Source organism: Schistocerca piceifrons, chromosome 5 (assembly GCF_021461385.2).
Source record: "Schistocerca piceifrons isolate TAMUIC-IGC-003096 chromosome 5, iqSchPice1.1, whole genome shotgun sequence".
NCBI lineage: Eukaryota > Metazoa > Arthropoda > Insecta > Orthoptera > Acrididae > Schistocerca > Schistocerca piceifrons.
The window spans coordinates 153,203,858-153,221,713 of record NC_060142.1 but is presented as its reverse complement, the minus strand read 5'-3'; the positions used below and the strand labels follow the sequence as shown (position 1 = coordinate 153,221,713).

At 37.9% G+C, this 17,856-nt stretch overlaps 1 protein-coding gene across 1 annotated transcript in view; it reads left to right on the top strand.

Moving 5' to 3' along the window:
- Positions 1-17,856, top strand: part of LOC124798092 (dedicator of cytokinesis protein 9) — a 340,161-nt gene that overhangs the window by 102,694 nt on the left and 219,611 nt on the right. The window contains exons 12-14 of the mRNA XM_047261335.1: positions 6,393-6,554; positions 6,634-6,713; positions 7,439-7,692. Of these exons, the coding sequence (XP_047117291.1) occupies positions 6,393-6,554; positions 6,634-6,713; positions 7,439-7,692 (496 nt within the window). The remainder of the gene's footprint in view (positions 1-6,392; positions 6,555-6,633; positions 6,714-7,438; positions 7,693-17,856) is intronic.

Genomic DNA, 17,856 nt, shown 5'->3' with positions numbered 1-17,856 from the left:
GCAAGTAGTTTGAAGAACATTCTTGACAATTCAAGCAAATGATTTTTCCATCCAGATTGCCCACCACGAATCCCATCGAATATTTACGGGACATAATCGAGAGGTCAGTTAGTACACGAAATCCTATACTGGCAACACTTTTGCAATTATGGACGATGATAGAGGCAACATGGCTCAATATTTCTGCAGGGGACTTCCAATGACTTGTTGAGGCCATCTCACGTCAAGCTGCTGCCCTATGCTGGACAAAGGTAGACCGTAAAGATAATAGGAGGTATACGATGACCTTTGTCACCTCAGTGTAAGTCTCTTTGCATTCCTCGGAAAGTATCGAAGTGACTGTAACATGTGCCATATGCTCATTTATGTTTTTGTGGTTTCTGGAGGAGCAAATATTGCATCTAACAAACTAAAAATGCAGCTTTGGTGCTGAGGCCTGGAGTCGACAGTGGCTCTGAATGTATGTGTGTGTGTGTGTGTGTGTGTGTGTGTGTGTGTGTGTGTGTGTGTGTGTGTGTGTGTGTGTGTGTGTGAGAATCTGAGGAAGGACTTTGTCGGATAGCTTAGTTTACTTTTAAATGTAGTTGAAATGTGTGTGTCTGCTGCTCAAAGCCTCCATTATGTGGTGATTGTTACATCATTGCCCCCCAAACGCAGAAAATAATTACTGCAAAATACCCCACTTTAACAATACACTACGGCATTTACTTTTAGCTCCTCAGGTTGTGTGCTGTGGTAATATGGCTTGAGGATTTCAGTGTGTAGCAGGACTACAACTGTATGACTGAAAACAACAATAAAATTCTGTCTCATTATTGTTAACATTCTGTCACAGATATTCCATTTAGAAAAAAAGTAACGTAAGTCATATACATTTTTTCAGATTAATCACTAATGTCATTTGTACTGAAAACTGGTGGCTAATCATGTTATTCAGAATTAACATTATTTGGACATTCATGGCCTCAGTAGCCTATTGTATCTTTTTTTTCCCCTCGTAAAAAGTTTATAAATTCTAATGCATTTCACCACTGTATGTTTTTTCAACCCCCCCCCCCCCCCCCCCCTCCCACCTAAATTGCTAGATTGTCAGAGGTATGTATATTGCTCCAGGCTCATTGGTGTGTTTCTGAACTGTATTGACTGATTATTTTGCATGCTTACCATCAGGTTTCTGCTACCAGTTGAGCCTCAAGTGACCAAGCTAATTATTCATCTAGCAGCAGCAGCAGTAGCAGTATTTTCTTTCTTTTGTGGTAATTTTCTGATGACATTAGAGACATTTTCAATGTGAACCAGTTGTATTTATGGCTTTTTATCATCTCCTGTCTTGCTTTTGATCACTTTCTCTTGTGGCCCTATTAATCACCAAAATGCTACTCAGACATTCATCCTCAGTTTAGGTCATGCATCACTTGATGCTAGCAGAATTCTTCTTGTATCCTCTGCTTGAAGTACAGTCATTCAAATCTGCATGTAGGGATCTGACTCTGTGTGTTGGTCTTGTAAAATAACTGACTCATAATGTTTCTCAAGATTGTCTGTATATGAACATAGCCAGGAATACTGTGTTATGACTGTCACCCTATACTGTGCTGTAAGAGATTTTGAGGTGGACATTATTTAGGTGTTGGTAAAACATGTATTTGTTGTTTCACCCATGTTACTAAATGATAGAGATGTCATTGACATAGCATATCTAGTGTTGAGAGCTTCCTCTTCAAATGTCCCATGGAAACCTTACTGTAAAAATACACTCAATGTGTGAGTTGAGTACTCCTGGAGAAAGAAACAGACATCATGATAATCATTGTTACCTTGTAAAGAACTTTCTTTCTTAGATTGACAGTAGACCAAATAAACTCTCTGCAAACAATTTTTGTTTAAGAGGTGCAGTGATAGGGCTGTAGACCCAGGCCTCCAGGTAGACTGTCAAAATCTCAACTGGTTGTCTAAAAAGAATCATACCAGATACAATCACTACCATAAGATAAAATACGACAAAAAATATGAAACAAGTTTGTTAGTTTGTTATGTCTGCCGTCTTAATAAATTAGCTTAAATCAGTTTATTATTATTATCATATGCATCAATTACAGTAATACACATTTAGCAAAACAAAGAAATATATATAAAAATGAACATGTGAAATTATATACAGTACACAAGTTTTAAAACAGCTCAGACTACACTCGGATGTTGATGGATTCGATCCAGGGGAGTGCCTCGTGGGATGCTTGATAGAGCTTCTCAATGCCACCAGGGAAGCGTCTGATGGGACATTCATTCTCAATGTGGCTCATTGTTTGGGTGGCACCATAGTCACACACACTGTCACTCGAAAAGCCCCTCTTGTACGTGTTGCATTTGCACCTACCCTCTTCAGTCCGATATCTGTTTAACTGCACCCACACCTCCCTTGGTTGTTGGAAGCCTGGAACTGGAACTGTTGGATTGTCTACAAGTTCGTGGTTTCGGGTTCTTGTAGCTTGCCACTCATGTTTCCACTCTGCGTCCTGGTCGAATCCTGTGGATAGAATTTGGACTCCCATTTCATATGCTGGTCTTCTAGATTTGAGATGTTTCCTGGGCAGTGATAGCAAATCGTCATGAAGAGGGATCGAGTTGTTTTCAGAAACTTGCTGACAGAGGTTGTAAAGAACAACCTTTTGACGGAGGTCTGGTGGACAGATGTTTGAAAGCACTGGTAGCCAACAAGTAGGTGTAGACCGGACTGTACCACTAATTACTCTCATAACTGAGTTCAGTTCGACGTCTGCTTTCACTACGTGGGTGCTTCGGAGCCAAACAGGTGCACTATTGTGCTGCTTTGTATACCAGTGCAAGGGATCCTCCTCTGAGGACTGATGTGGTTACTTCCCATATACTGCCTGCCAGCTTTCTCACAAGGTTCACTCAAGTTTGTATCTTCTTGGCCAAGTTGGAATGGTGTTTTTTGTATGTTAAAGTTCTGTCCAGAGTGACTCCCAGGTATTTTGGCCTAACGTTGTATCTGACTGTGCCAAGAGGGCCGAACTGTGGACTGATCTCGGCTGATGAAAGGCGATTAGAGAGGTGGAACTGGCTTACCTCAGTTTTAGAAACATTTGTTCTCATTCGCCATGTCTCAAAATACTCAAAGTTTAGTAAGGCTGTTCGTTAGGTGTTCTTCACATTCAGAAAGGTCTTCACTTTGATATGAAATTGCCAGGTCATCTGCATATTGAAATTTTCGGCAGGTCAAATTTGGTAGGTCAGCTGTGTAGAGGTTGAATAACACTGGAGCAAGAACAGAGCCCTGAGGTAATCCGTCATTGGGTACACGCCATCTGCTTGATGAAGTACCTTAAACCACATATTGCTTAACATGTTACTTAAGAAGTTGCCAACAGTTTTGTAAGGTATTGCTCTCAAAAATTTAAATAATAGGCCCTCGTGCCACACCGTGTCATAAGCTGCTGACAGGTCAATGAACACTACTCCAGTTTTAAGTTTCTTTTGGTATCCACATTCTGTGTGAATAGTCAAGGAGAGCACTTGTTCACAGCAGCTTCTATAAGTTCTGAATACAGCTTGTTCAGGTGGTATCATAGCATTAATTTGATTTAATTAATTAAAAAAGGAGATTGAATATGGTGTGTGAGAATCATGATACACTTGTTCTCGTTGAATATAAATGTCTTGCAGTTTCATGTAATTATAAAATACTCAGTCCCAATCCAGCAGACAAATTAAGTCGCAGCGTAGACGTGCAATAGGTTATGTTCCTTTTATATCTACAAGTTTTGTTTATAAACTCTGTATGCGTGAAGTTGGGTAGAATTTGTAGACAACAATAATAGGCAGTTTACTTCAAACACATTTGTGCTGTGTGAGGGACACTTACCGCTCACCCCCTTCCTTTTTTAAATTACTTTTATTGCTTGTCTGTTGTTATAGAGTTGAACTGTTAATTCATGTGACAGTATTGTTTAGAGGATTGTAGTGTATTGTATATTTGCAGATGGGCTCTAGTTACTAAGGGGGGTTACATTGCTTATTCTAAACAGTTAGTGTGTAATTCATATTTGAGATTCATTTCTGGGATTTGGGACTAGAAATGGAATCCCATCGTGTGAGAAAGTTTGGCAGCAGTGCCAGCAAAAGAAAACATACAGAGAAGCAGCTGAAGAAACTGCCAAAAGTGAGTTTGTATGGTGGATGTCAGAGAACTACGTGTATTCCCTTAATTTTTCTACTGTGCTTTCACAGAAGGGCCACAAGTTTTTTCTGCCTCAAAGGCCTCCACATGGGTTAACCTGGCCCTAACTGTACATGTAATAAAGTATATGTAGAGAAAAATTGCAATTCAAGAAGCCATGTGAATTGTAAACAACTAAACATTGTGAAAAATGTGGCTAAGAGGAACCTTTAAAAATAACATTTTTATTTTGTTAGTGCTCTAACCTATATGCGAGCAAAATATGAATGGTCTTTGAGCTTGTAGCTGATACTAATAATTTCAGCTGTGGTGATGAATTCAGACTCTCACTGGCTCACCTAGCTGCTTTAGAAATGTTTTGTATTAGTTATTAGAGCATACCATCAAACGATGTTCAAAGGTGAGGCCAACATAAATTTACCTAATCAGAAACAAGCTGCAGAGTTGCTTTTCTGTTTGCCAACCAAAATAGGAATTGAAAAGTACCATTGACAGTTGACATTAACTAATCAAATAGAAGCTACTTTAAAAATTACTAGTCTGACTGTAACTGGGCAAATGCAGATATACTCTTTTGAAGGAACCAGTGTAATCATGAGAGGAAAGTTCAAGGCCAATGTGAGAATGTTGGGACAAAGACAGAAGGAAAATGGACATAACTGCCTTTGTGAGGGTTGTACATATGAATGTAGTTAAACTGTAAAATCAACAGAAATAATCAATAACCAACAACTAACATTTATGTTTATTAGTCACAATAAATTCAGAGACTTTGCTCCATCTTGTAGGTGACACTTAAGAAATTTAGTCATCAGCACAGCTTCCATGAACACAAAGACCATTAAATGTTCTACAGTTCTGTCCAGTATGTACTATGTGCTATCCTGGTGAGCTCTACATCCAGTCTTTACACTGTCCAATTTACACTCATCACTTTATGTTGTGTAAGGTAACCTTTTTTTTACATGAAATCAGATTTTTTGATGATGTCTTCGCTTATTCATTTTTCATCTATTTAAATGAAGGTGTCACACGCACCTTTATGTCACTATACATATGTATACACTGCTGAATACCTACATAATAGTTCACCTCAAAGGATTTATGTTGACTGAATTGTGTAACAATATGCCAGCATTTCCCGCATCTGTTCAGTATATGGCCATTGGTATCTGTTGCTTGTGTGGCACTCCATGGGCAGTGCACTGTAAAAATGTTCTTGTTAGTTTTTCCATGTTTGGATGATGCTGATTCTGCAGCTTTTGTTCAGTTAATGAAAATATGCTCCAGTTGCTTAATTATAACTTCATTAAGTGCACACATCTGGTTCCTGCCTTCACAAAGTCATGAGAAGTTGCTGTGGTAGTGCATGGTGGTGTCTGCTGCAGGATGCGTCAGTTGGGCATCTGCCACCACGCCTCAGCAGTAAATGCCAGTGTCAGATACACTTCATAATGGTGTAATATAAAGGCTGATACCAGTTGTATGGACTTCATAACATTCTAATTAAATGACTGGAGCATCGTCTTACTTCATGACTTGCAGCTGCTAACATGCTGCAGATGTGCCATTACCTTTGACAACGAAAGTATTTCGACTTTGGCAGCTCTCACTTGTGATAACAGGTGTTCACATCTGGACTGAGAAAACTGCATTTTATTGTGTTACTCAATGACTTTGGTGCAAACAGACTTTTGGAACAAGTTTCTAAGGAATGTTCAGTGCACTCATCCTTTTTAAATCTCATAAAACCCCATTTCCTTATAAATACTAATAAACTGCAATTCTCTTAGCTGTTATTTTACCCATGTAGGATCTTGTGAACACTGCGACAATTAATGATAGTTGGCGAACGAAACAATGAGCCACAAATACTTTTTAAATGTGTTATTTTAGTGCCATAACTGGTTTTGGGCTGCCATGAAGTTGAACATATACATTGAGCTAAAAAACCACATGGACCACAACAAAGCATATTGCCATATACTGGTCTATATTGTGAAGCAGATGAAATGCTGTTGATCAAAACATCTTTGTAATGAAAAGTATTAACCATCTGAAGATGGACACGGTATCCTGAAACCTGTTATAGCAATAAAATAAAACATTTAAAAAGTATTTCTGGCTGATTGTGTGATTCACCAACTATTCTCTTAACTATTTCCATAAGTATTGTTATTTTTGTTAACAGGTTAGGAAATTATAGAATGCCTTTTGCATGGGCAGCACGACCACTATTTCGGCTTTATACTAACGAATTAGACACAACCCCTGACTTCCCAGCTGTATACAGACAAGAAGGAAATAAACTTACAGACGAAGAAATTTTGAAAGTGCTTGCAGAATATAGAAAGTAAGTATTCCATTAAACTCTTATGAAAATATCTGTATTTTATACTTACTGTCAACATGTAATGTGTTATCTATTGTAGACCAGACAAAATGAGCCGTCTCACTGTAATTCCTGGGTGGATCACTGTAAAGGTGGAGCAGATTACAGAGATTCCTGAGAGTAAGTTGCTAGACATGCTGTAAACATAATATCTTACTGGGTTTTATGAATTAATGTCTTATATGTGCCTAATAATGAAATATGTTTACTTTTTGGTTGTAGTTGCTGCTTAACAGTAGCCACTTGCTTCAATATATTTAACAGCTTCATGTACGTAATAAATTATTGAGAGACAGGTATATTTTCAGCATTTTAATACATTTGTCTTTGTAAGGAAATCTTAAAGTAACAGAATGTAGGTACAGAAGCACATAATATTGATAGGTCATAATCTTTATTCCAAGTCATTATTGTTTGAGTAATAATTGTTACTATTAATTAAGAATATTTTTAGTGTCTTCCTTGACAGGACTTTTCAACATTGACAAATTCCATAGCTGTGGACCTCCACATAGCATTAAGGACTATTTAGAGTAATTTATTTGTCATAATTAATAGTGTTGGTGTGACTTACGAATTATTTTGGTATGGGTCATCATTAACACTTAAAAACATGTGAGTGCAAATACTTTTAAAAAAGAAAAAACACTGGTTTATTCATTGGATATCATGTTTTAAAACTGTCACATCAAAAATTCGTTAAGTTTTCATGTAGTGTCCAACCTTACTACTTAGTTTATAGTGTGTAAAATAGTTGTAACAATTGCTACTAACACCTTGTTTTTACAGATTAGTTTCCATATTTAGTTTTTTGCTCCTCACTTCAAAATGTTTGTTGTTAACAGATACTCTAACAACAACACTTGCTCCCCTTAAGCCATTTCCTCTCCCACCAACAAGTGAACCAACTCTAGAAGTAGTAGAGTTTGAGGGGAGTTCCGAGAAGGATGTTCATCCATTTACAACATTTGTAAATCATCTGTACGTTTACCCTAGAAGTCTGAATTTTGATATGCAGAAGAATTTTACGAGGGCAAGAAACATTGCCTGTAGAGTTGAACTCAGGGATTCTGATGAAGATGGTGCAGAACCTCTTTGTGTAAGTAATTTTAAATTTCATCAGCATCATTTGTCAAGTTCCAAACAAAGTAAATTTACTACTGCTAATGAAATTATGATCATTGTTGTTTAAAATTTAATTATTGTTTGCAAAGCATTGCTGTTAATGTGAAAGGCAATAGAACTACTTGTAAAAAATGTGTGCTACCATTTCCCCAGTAAAAACATCACTGAGAAATGTATGTGATTCCAAACAGAGCTGGGATCTCATGCTGTCACATATGGCATTTCATTGCATGTGGCTCTTCATTAAATTAAAAGAACTAATTTCTGTTTGTAGTATTGAATTAACTACATAACATAATATCTCATAGAGATGGAGTGGCTGATCAGTACTTACCTTCAGGAGGTGAAATTCTACATATTGCTCATAGATGCATATAGAAGGGGAGAAACTGTCCTTTCCTTCTTCAGGGAGGAAAAGGGGCTAAGTTGGGAAGGAGACACAGGTCACTCAGACCCCATGTTGAGAGTGACCCTTGTGAGGTTGAGGGGAAATAAACATGAAGGGAGAGATGTTTGAGAGTGTGAGGACAACAGTGGTATGTTGGTAAGAATTGTGCTAGCTTAGTTAAGAAATGATAGCAGAACATAATGAGAGATAAAGAAAGAGTTCAAAGAAGAGAAATGAGAACTGAAGTGAATTGTGCACCAAGAACTAAGAGCATGGAAAAAAAGGGGGGGGTGAACAAAAAGAGAGAGAGAGAGAGAGAGAGAGAGAGAGAGAGAGAGAGAGAGAGAGAGAGAGAGAAGGAGCAGAGAAAGTGAATACAAAAAGTAAGAAAAACGAACCTAAAGAAATGGAAAAGGGGGGAAAATAATTGATTAAAAATGAAAAAAAATATATATGAAATAAATGGAGGAGGTAGTTTGTTAATCGAGGAAAAGTCTTAGATGGCGGCAAGATGTTAGAATATGTTTGAGAGCAAATTTTGATCTTCAGAATCCAGGGAAACTACTGTTGGATGAGAGGATCCAAATTAAAATGTTCCATTTTAAAGTGACTGTTGTATTCATCAGAACTAATATATTGCCTAACATCCAATGTAGCAGGAAGTGAACCCCCTACTACGGAATAATAGGTTATTTTCCTATGTTAAAAGTATAGTCCAAGTTGTAATTCTGAAGGATTATAAGAATCAAATAGCATTTTCTGTCAATATTCTCACAAAATATCTGTCATTTTTTATGTAATTGAAGTTTAAAAACATTAAGTTTCAAAATATGGTAATGTGATCAAAAATGCTGATGACATCAAATACTGGGAGTGAGACAAAGCTATACGTGTGTTATAGGAGTGTTTGCTGAAGATGCTAGTTCAGTTAATTTAGTGATGGAAAAGACTTTTACAGCCTTTAAGTAATGGTGGAAAGAATTTTGCGAAGGCTGATAGTGGAAACCTTCTGTTAGTTAATGCATTTATGGTCCCTTCATTTTTCAAGAACAACCCAGATTTTTATGCTTGGGAAACAAGAAACATGAAAACTGTATTGCGTAGTAACTGGGACAGAAGTGCTGTGACACAACAGTAGGTCATAGAATTGTCTTAAAATGTAGGGAACCTGCAACTGGATTATTTGCTCGACCCATGCTGGAAAGATTTTCCAGAGCAAGTTGTGAAAGCATGCACAATAAACCACAGTGGAAACTTTTTCATTTGGGAGATGATTCTGGTTGTTAATTGGTGTGGTTGTTGCCATAACTACTATTGTTTTCCAAGTACCTCTTTTCTCAGTTCTCACATTTTCAGACAGCATAATAACTCTTGTGGTGAACTGCAGAGCTTCAGTGTAATTGCCTTCAACAGCTTTACACATTGCAGTTTTTCTGTTCCTCCAAGTCATTAATTTAAACCACCTGGCAGTTATGTCTACAAAACATACAGCTGACACAGCAGAACATTAAGGTACCTATAGTTCTACTGCGTATTTAACTGCTGCTGAGGCACTGTGATTTAAAAGTGCTTAAGCAGGACAAACTTTCATTTTACCATAGGTTCCAAGCAATGTTAAATTTTTCTCTTTGTCAAAATCATACAGCTTTACAGCAGGCTCAGTAAGACATTATTTTCTTCAGTGACTTGCTTGGGAAGAATAATGTAGTCAAAAATTGTTAAATGACTTCTCAAATTATTCAGAATAAGAGCTACATCAGGCATGAAATACAGTTTCTTAACACCGTCCTTATGATTTATTTCAAATTGATTGTGTGTAAAATGAAACTAATAAATAAAAATGGATATTAAAATGTAATGTGGCATAGAAATAAAACCTTTTACGCAACTGTATTATGAATAAAATAAACTTGAGAAGACAGTATCAAGGAAAAAGGAAAAAAAAGCGTGCACCAAATGAGGCTCAATCTTGTGAACATTGCATTAGAAATCCAGCACACTACCCATTATGCTACAAGGGAATATGTATTTGTGATATTCACAGAAATAAACACACATAGTGACCAGTATCTCATTTGGATCTCCACATGCGAGCTGAAACCACATTTTATATGTCTTTCCATCTTTTGGAGCATTCAGAAATAATTTTTCAGGAGTTTGTACGTTAGATCCAAATCTAGGCAGTTACAGCCCACTTGAAATGCCTGGAGTTTCTAGAATTTATTTATTTATGAGATTTTACAATCGGCTGGTATATTCTATGTACATACAAATGTATCCTGTGCTCTTGTTGCTAACTTTCATTCATTTTCTGACAGATGGTAAATTCCAGAGATATCCTCACATGAACAGCCACAGCCTCCAAAGTTGTGTCGAGTGGCACATGTTCACTATGGACAAGAGTCATATGTGCAAACACCACGAGACTCTCTATCAGAAACCCCTATTTTCTGCGTGTACCTCAGGACTATGATAAGGCTTCATGTGAAGGAGATAGAATGCCACTCTACACTTTTGTCTCCTTGGTTTAGGATCATTGTCCTCTACTGCATAGGTGATGTCTTCTATGTGACATAGTAACCAAAGTAATGCTGTAATAATTTTCTGATAGCACAGCCTTCTGCACATGTGTAAAAATTTGTAATAGATCACTTGTGTTGAGTCTTACTGGTCCATATTTGGTTTTATTAGGTGGCTGTGCAAAACCCTTACGTATGACAGTTGTCTTGCATCTTCAGTTCTGGTGATGAGCTGTTTGACGTAATCATATTGAACATCAAGAGGTTTAAACAGAAACAAAGTATTTGCTGTTGTTTTAACATCTCGACTGTAAATCAGGGAAAATTGTGTGAAACATGTAGTGCCTAGCTTCACTTTGTTATGTACAGGTGTAACTATAATCAATGTTGTGTCCCAGTTTTTCCCTTAGACATAGCTACAATGAGAGTACATGTGCTGATGCCTTATTAAAACACTGTGTTGTGGTGCCATTTGTCTGCAGGTGGTAGGCAGTTGTCGTTCTTTGGTTGATGCATTGTGAAGTTACTTGTGACACCAGTTTTCATTGAAACAGTTTTTCACAATTAGAGATCATTAAACATGATTATCTATGTTTAAAAATGTTGTATTTGTTAAGAAACCTGGAGATTTCTGGAGCCTAGGCTGTCTGTAGAACTGTGGGGACAGTGTGACAGGTGAGGTAGCCAGTGCACAATACTATCCATTTATTACCATTTATATACTTGGAAAGCTTTCCCAAAAGATTAGTTCTGGTTTGATTAAATGGAGCGACTGCTTGAGAAATTGATACCAGATGTTATGGGGGTAAGTGAGGAACATGCGTGTGCCATTTGTATTGCCTACAGTTACTTATGCAATGTTAGGCAAATTGATAGTGACACAACCAATGATATCTGCTCCTGGTTCTATTAAGAGATTCATAAGTCCCAAATAACTCAATGTTGTGATATTGTAAAAATACGTAAGTGAACCATGGACCTTGCCGTTGGTGGGGAGGCTTGCGTGCCTCAGCGATACAGATAGCCGTACCATAGGTGAAACCACAACGGAGGGGTATCTGTTGAGAGGCCAGACAAACGTGTGGTTCCTGAAGAGGGGCAGCAGCCTTTTCAGTAGTTGCAAGGGCAACAGTCTGGATGATTGACTGATCTGGCCTTGTAACAATAACCAAAACTGCCTTGCTGTGCTGGTACTGCGAACGGCTGAAAGCAAGGGGAAACTACAGCCGTAATTTTTCCCGAGGGCATGCAGCTTTACTGTATGATTAAATGATGATGGCGTCCGCTTGGGTAAAATATTCCGGAGGTAAAATAGTCCCCCATTCGGATCTCCGGGCGGGGACTACTCAAGAGGATGTCGTTATCAGGAGAAAGAAAACTGGCATTCTACGGATCGGAGCGTGGAATGTCAGATCCCTTAATCGGGCAGGTAGATTAGAAAATTTAAAAAGGGAAATGGATAGGTTGAAGTTAGATATAGTGGGAATTAGTGAAGTTCGGTGGCAGGAGGAACAAGACTTCTGATCAGGTGACTACAGGGTTATAAACACAAAATCAAATAGGGGCAATGCAGGAGTAGGTTTAATAATGAATAGGAAAATAGGAATGCGGGTAAGCTATTACAAACAGCATAGTGAACGCATTATTGTGGCCAAGATAGATCCGAAGCCCACACCTACTACAGTAGTACAAGTTTATATGCCAACTAGCTCTGCAGATGACGAAGAAATTGAAGAAATGTATGATGAAATAAAAGAAATTATTCAGATTGTGAAGGGAGACGAAAATTTAATAGTCATGGGTGACTGGAATTCATCCGTAGGAAAAGGGAGAGAAGGAAACGTAGTAGGTGAATATGGATTGGGGCTAAGAAATTTGCACAGAGCACAACATAATAATAGCTAACACTTGGTTTAAGAATCATGAAAGAAGGTTGTATACATGAAAGAACCCTGGAGATACTAAAAGGTATCAGATAGATTATATAATGGTAAGACAGAGATTTAGGAACCAGGTTTTAAATTGTAAGACATTTCCAGGGGCAGATGTGGACTCTGACCACAATCTATTGGTTATGACCTGTAGATTAAAACTGAAGAAACTGCAAAAAGGTGGGAATTTAAGGAGATGGGACCTGGATAAACTGAAAGAACCAGAGGTTGTACAGAGTTTCAGGGAGAGCATAAGGGAAAAATTGACAGGAATGGGGGAAAGAAATACAGTAGAAGAAGAATGGGTAGCTTTGAGGGATGAAGTAGCGAAGGCAGCAGAGGATTAAGTAGGTAAAAAGACGAGGGCTAGTAGAAATCCTTGGGTAACAGAAGAAATATTGAATTTAATTGATGAAAGAAGAAAATATAAAAATGCAGTAAATGAAGCAGGCAAAAAGGAATACAAACGTCTCTAAATGAGATCGACAGGAAGTGCAAAATGGCTAAGCAGGGATGGCTAGAGGACAAATGTAAGGATGTAGAGGCCTCTCTCACTAGGGGTAAGATAGATACTGCCTACAGGAAAATTAAAGAGACCTTTGGAGATAAGAGAACCACTTGTATGAACGTCAAGAGCTCAGATGGGAACCCAGTTCTAAGCAAAGAAGGGAAAGCACAAAGGTGGAAGGAGTATATAGAGGGTCTATACAAGGGCGATGTACTTGAGGACAATATTATGGAAATGGAAGAGGATGTAGATGAAGATGAAATGGGAGATATGATACTGCGTGAAGAGTTTGACAGAGCACTGAAAGACCTGAGTCGAAACAAGGCCCCCGGAGTAGACAACATTCCATTGGAACTACTGACGGCCTTGGGAGAGCCAGTCCTGACAAAACTCTACCATTTGGTGAGCAAGATGTATGAAACAGGCGAAATACCCTCAGACTTCAAGAAGAATATAATAATTCCAATCCCAAAGAAAACAGGTGTTGACAGATGTGAAAATTACCGAACTATCAGTTTAATAAGTCACAGCTGCAAAATACTAATGCGAATTCTTTACAGACGAATGGAAAAACTGGTAGAAGCGGACCTCGGGGAAGATCAGTTTTGATTCCGTAGAAACACTGGAACACGTGAGGCAATACTGACCTTACGACTTATCTTCGAAGAAAGATTAAGGAAAGGCAAACCTATGTTTCTAGCATTTGTAGACTTAGAGAAAGCTTTTGACAATGTTGTCTGGAATACTCTCTTTCAAATTCTAAAGGTGGCAGGGGTAAAATACAGGGAGCGAAAGGCTATTTACAATTTGTACAGAAACCAGATGGCAGTTATAAGAGTCGAGGGACATGGAAGGGAAGCAGTGGTTGGGAAGGGAGTAAGACAGGGTTGTAGCCTCTCCCCGATGTTGTTCAATCTGTATATTGAGCAAGCAGTAAAGGAAACAAAAGAAAAATTCGGAGTAGGTATTAAAATTCATGGAGAAGAAATAAAAACTTTGAGGTTCGCCGATGACATTGTAATTCTGTCAGAGACAGCAAAGGACTTGGAAGAGCAGTTGAATGGAATGGACAGTGTCTTGAAAGGAGGATATAAGATGAACATCAACAAAAGCAAAACAAGGATAATGGAATGTAGTCTAATTAAGTCGGGTGATGCTGAGGGAATTAGATTATGAAATGAGACACTTAAAGTAGTAAAGGAGTTTTGCTATTTGGGGAGCAAAATAACTGATGATGGTCGAAGTAGAGAGGATATAAAATGTAGACTGGCAATGGCAAGGAAAGCATTTCTGAAGAAGAGAAATTTGTTAACATCGAGTATAGATTTAAGTGTCAGGAAGTCATTTCTGAAAGTATTTGTATGGAGTGCATCCATGTATGGAAGTGAAACATGGACGATAAATATTTTAGATAAGAAGAGAATAGAAGTTTTCGAAATGTGGTGCTACAGAAGAATGCTGAAGATTAGATGGGTAGATCACATAACTAATGAGGAAGTATTGAATAGGATTGGGGAGAAGAGAAGTTTGTGGCACATCTTGACCAGAAGAAGGGATCGGTTGGTAGGACATGTTCTGAGGCATCAAGGGATCACCAATTTAGTATTGGAGGGCAGCGTGGAGGGTAAAAATCGTAGAGGGAGACCAAGAGATGAATACACTAAGCAGATTCAGAAGGATGTAGGTTGCAGTAGGTACTGGGAGATGAAAAAGCTTGCACGGGATAGAGTAGCAATGAGAGCTGCATCAAACCAGTCTCAGGACTGAAGACCACAACAACAACAACTTAAGTATGAGGGACTGTGAATGAGCTGGGATGGAGAACGACCATGTACATCCCATTGGGCCATAATTCCTTTATACAGTCTTCCATATATTAATCTGAGCTCTCCTTTGACAGCTTCTTCCTTCTCTAAGATTTCTGTGATCTTCTGTATTGCAGAATCTTCATTTTCTTCAGCTGCAGTGCAGCAGTGACTTGGATTCACCAGTGCTGCAGTGTTCCTTCAGCACATTTCACCTAAGGCAGTTGGCTTCCATATGTTTTTATAAGTTTTTGTACATTGGTGTGACGACATTTTCTTGAAATTTCAGTAACTGTCTTGCCAGTTGTCCAGGTTAATCCTTCTAGCTTTTCAGTCAGCATAAAGAATGGTGGTCAGTCATAATAGTGAAATAACTTTTTATAAATAGATTCAACAGCAATATGAATTAGGATATATTGTTACTTACTACACGGAAGAGGCATTAAGTGGCAGAGAGGCACTTTTAAAAGAATTTCTTTTAAATGTGACTGTCTGCCACTCAACACGTCCTGTGTGTGGTGAGTAGCAATCAATCCTAATTCATATTGTTGTTATTTCATCACAGGTTTTTCATTGTTTGTTATTAATAGGTTTATATTTATTGATTGATAAAAGAACTGTGAACTTTTTCTGCTGTAGAGTAATTCTACTCAAGAGTAGAAGAATATTTTGAAAGCGTAAACAACCACTCTGTTAGCATCTTCCTTAGTGTGCACTAAAACTGCACCAGTCCCATAACCACTAGTATAAATTTATAGTTCCTTGTCAGAATTCTCACCAAAAAGTGCTAGATCTGGTGAAATTTTAACATATCCCTGCAGCGGTTTTTGCAGTGGCCATGCCTTGTAACTGATATCTTTTATGAAGTGTCTGTAGTAGGAGTGAGTCTGCAACTTGTGGTGTACTAGTGGTTAGCATCTCCACCTCTAGATCACAGAATACCGGGTTCAGTTCCTGGCCAGGTTGGAGATGGTCATCACTTGAGGACTGGGCATTTGCTTTGTCCTAACATTTCATCTCATCTTTATCAATGCGCATATTGCCGACATGGCATCATATAGAAAGACTTGCCCCAGGTGGGTGAACGATCTCAGATGGGGTCTCCCGGCCAATAATGCCGTACAATAATTTCATTTTATATGGTAGGAGTACTTTTTGAAGTAGCTTGTCATGTCACATAGATAGTTGGAAAATTAGTTGTGGCTTTTACTTTTTGTGGGTCAAGACAGACTCCATCTCTGTTAACTTGATGCCCCATGAGTTTTATTTCCTGGGCAACAAATAAGCAGTTTCTCAGATGCAGTTGAGACCCGTGTCATGGACACACTTCAGCTTAGTTGTCAAGCAGGTTTGGTGCTCTACAAAACAACAATGACATTTGGATAGGGAATACATTTCTTCGTATTAAGATGTCAAAGGCTATAGCCTGTTATTCATTTAGAGATGAATAGAATGTTGTGCAGACCAAACAGCATATCTTTGAAGGCATAGAGGCCATCAGATATTATGAAAGCAGTTTCCTTCTTGGTCATCCTCGCCGACCTTATCTGACAGTATCCAGTCTACATATAAATGCTTTGTTTCTTTCAGACAATCCAAGGTGTTATCAGTTCTTGGTAATGTGTCATTTGTGATGTCCTTTGTGACTATGTTGTTCAGCTGTTCTAGCTCAATCCCTCAGTGTCAGTTTGCCTTGTAGAGATTAGCACCAATGGTTGCCAAACTTCATCATAAATTTGTAATGCTGCCTTCTGCTGCCTGGGTTTGACATTAAGGGGAGGTAGAATGGACTAAATTTTTTTTTCACGTTTTCGGAGTTTTATCTCGTTATAAAATTTGCAATTTTCAAAATAAAATGATATACCAATCACTAATAAACTCACGTGGGAAGCATTTTATTTTATTTTTTAAATATAAGCTTCACCAGTTGAAAATTTTAAAATTCTTATGTGCATTATTTCAAGATTTAATAAAATCGGTAATTTTTTTGTTTGTATAGAAGGCTGCAAATTGCTGTGTTATAAAGGTTAACAGTGTTGGTCATGTCCAGAAGAGGATAGGCACTAGATTGAGGAAGATGAAACAAGGTTTGAGAGACAAGAAACTGTGATGGTACAACTGTAAGAGGCAGGCTGACAGACAAAATGATTGTTGAACTACAGCAGTATTGTGGGATGGCCATTAGAAATAATACAGAGGATTTGTTAAAAATGAAGCAGGCAGTGTGGGCCACTAAGGAGTCCAGAAAGAAGAAAAGATGAAAACACGTGGAAAAAGATCAAGAGGATGATATACATTATGGTGCAGGGTGCTTCTGTGTGACTAAAAATAAAAAATGAAGCATATATTGAGTTACAGTCTTTTGAAACTTCGGAAGCCGTTCCGATTTTTTCATTTACATTTTCTGTTGCATTTTTCCCTAAATCTCAGAAACCACTTTGAGTATAGTATTCAAGTTTTCAGGAAGTAATAACATACATATCCTGAGTCTACTGAACTAAAAGAAAAAACATAATGTTATGTATAATTAAAATTATTTAGGAAGATGTACAAAAAACAGTACACAAAATTTTAACCGTGTTGTTAAAAAATTGTATTTCCGAAAGCAGTGGCAGAAATGCAATTATTGTAGTTCAGAAGACTCAGACCATACAGTTTAATGACCTGTAAAAGTTTCATGTCAATGGTTACAGTTGTTCCTTAAATACAGGGAAGCCAAGTCATTATATTTAATATTGTCAGGATAGGGCATTCAAACTCCCCTTATCAGGTGTCATAAATCTTACTATTTCTTCCCTTACTGTTTGCCATATTAGGAGTGTGAGGTCCTGGTCATCTTTGACTGACATTGGTACCACATTTCATGATTCTGTCATATGTCTTTTGTGCACTCTTTTCTATTGCATTATGTTGATTTGGTGATGCCTCTTGAAGAAGTCTTTTGTTATGGTAATACATGACACATCTCAAAAGCAGCACTTGGCCTC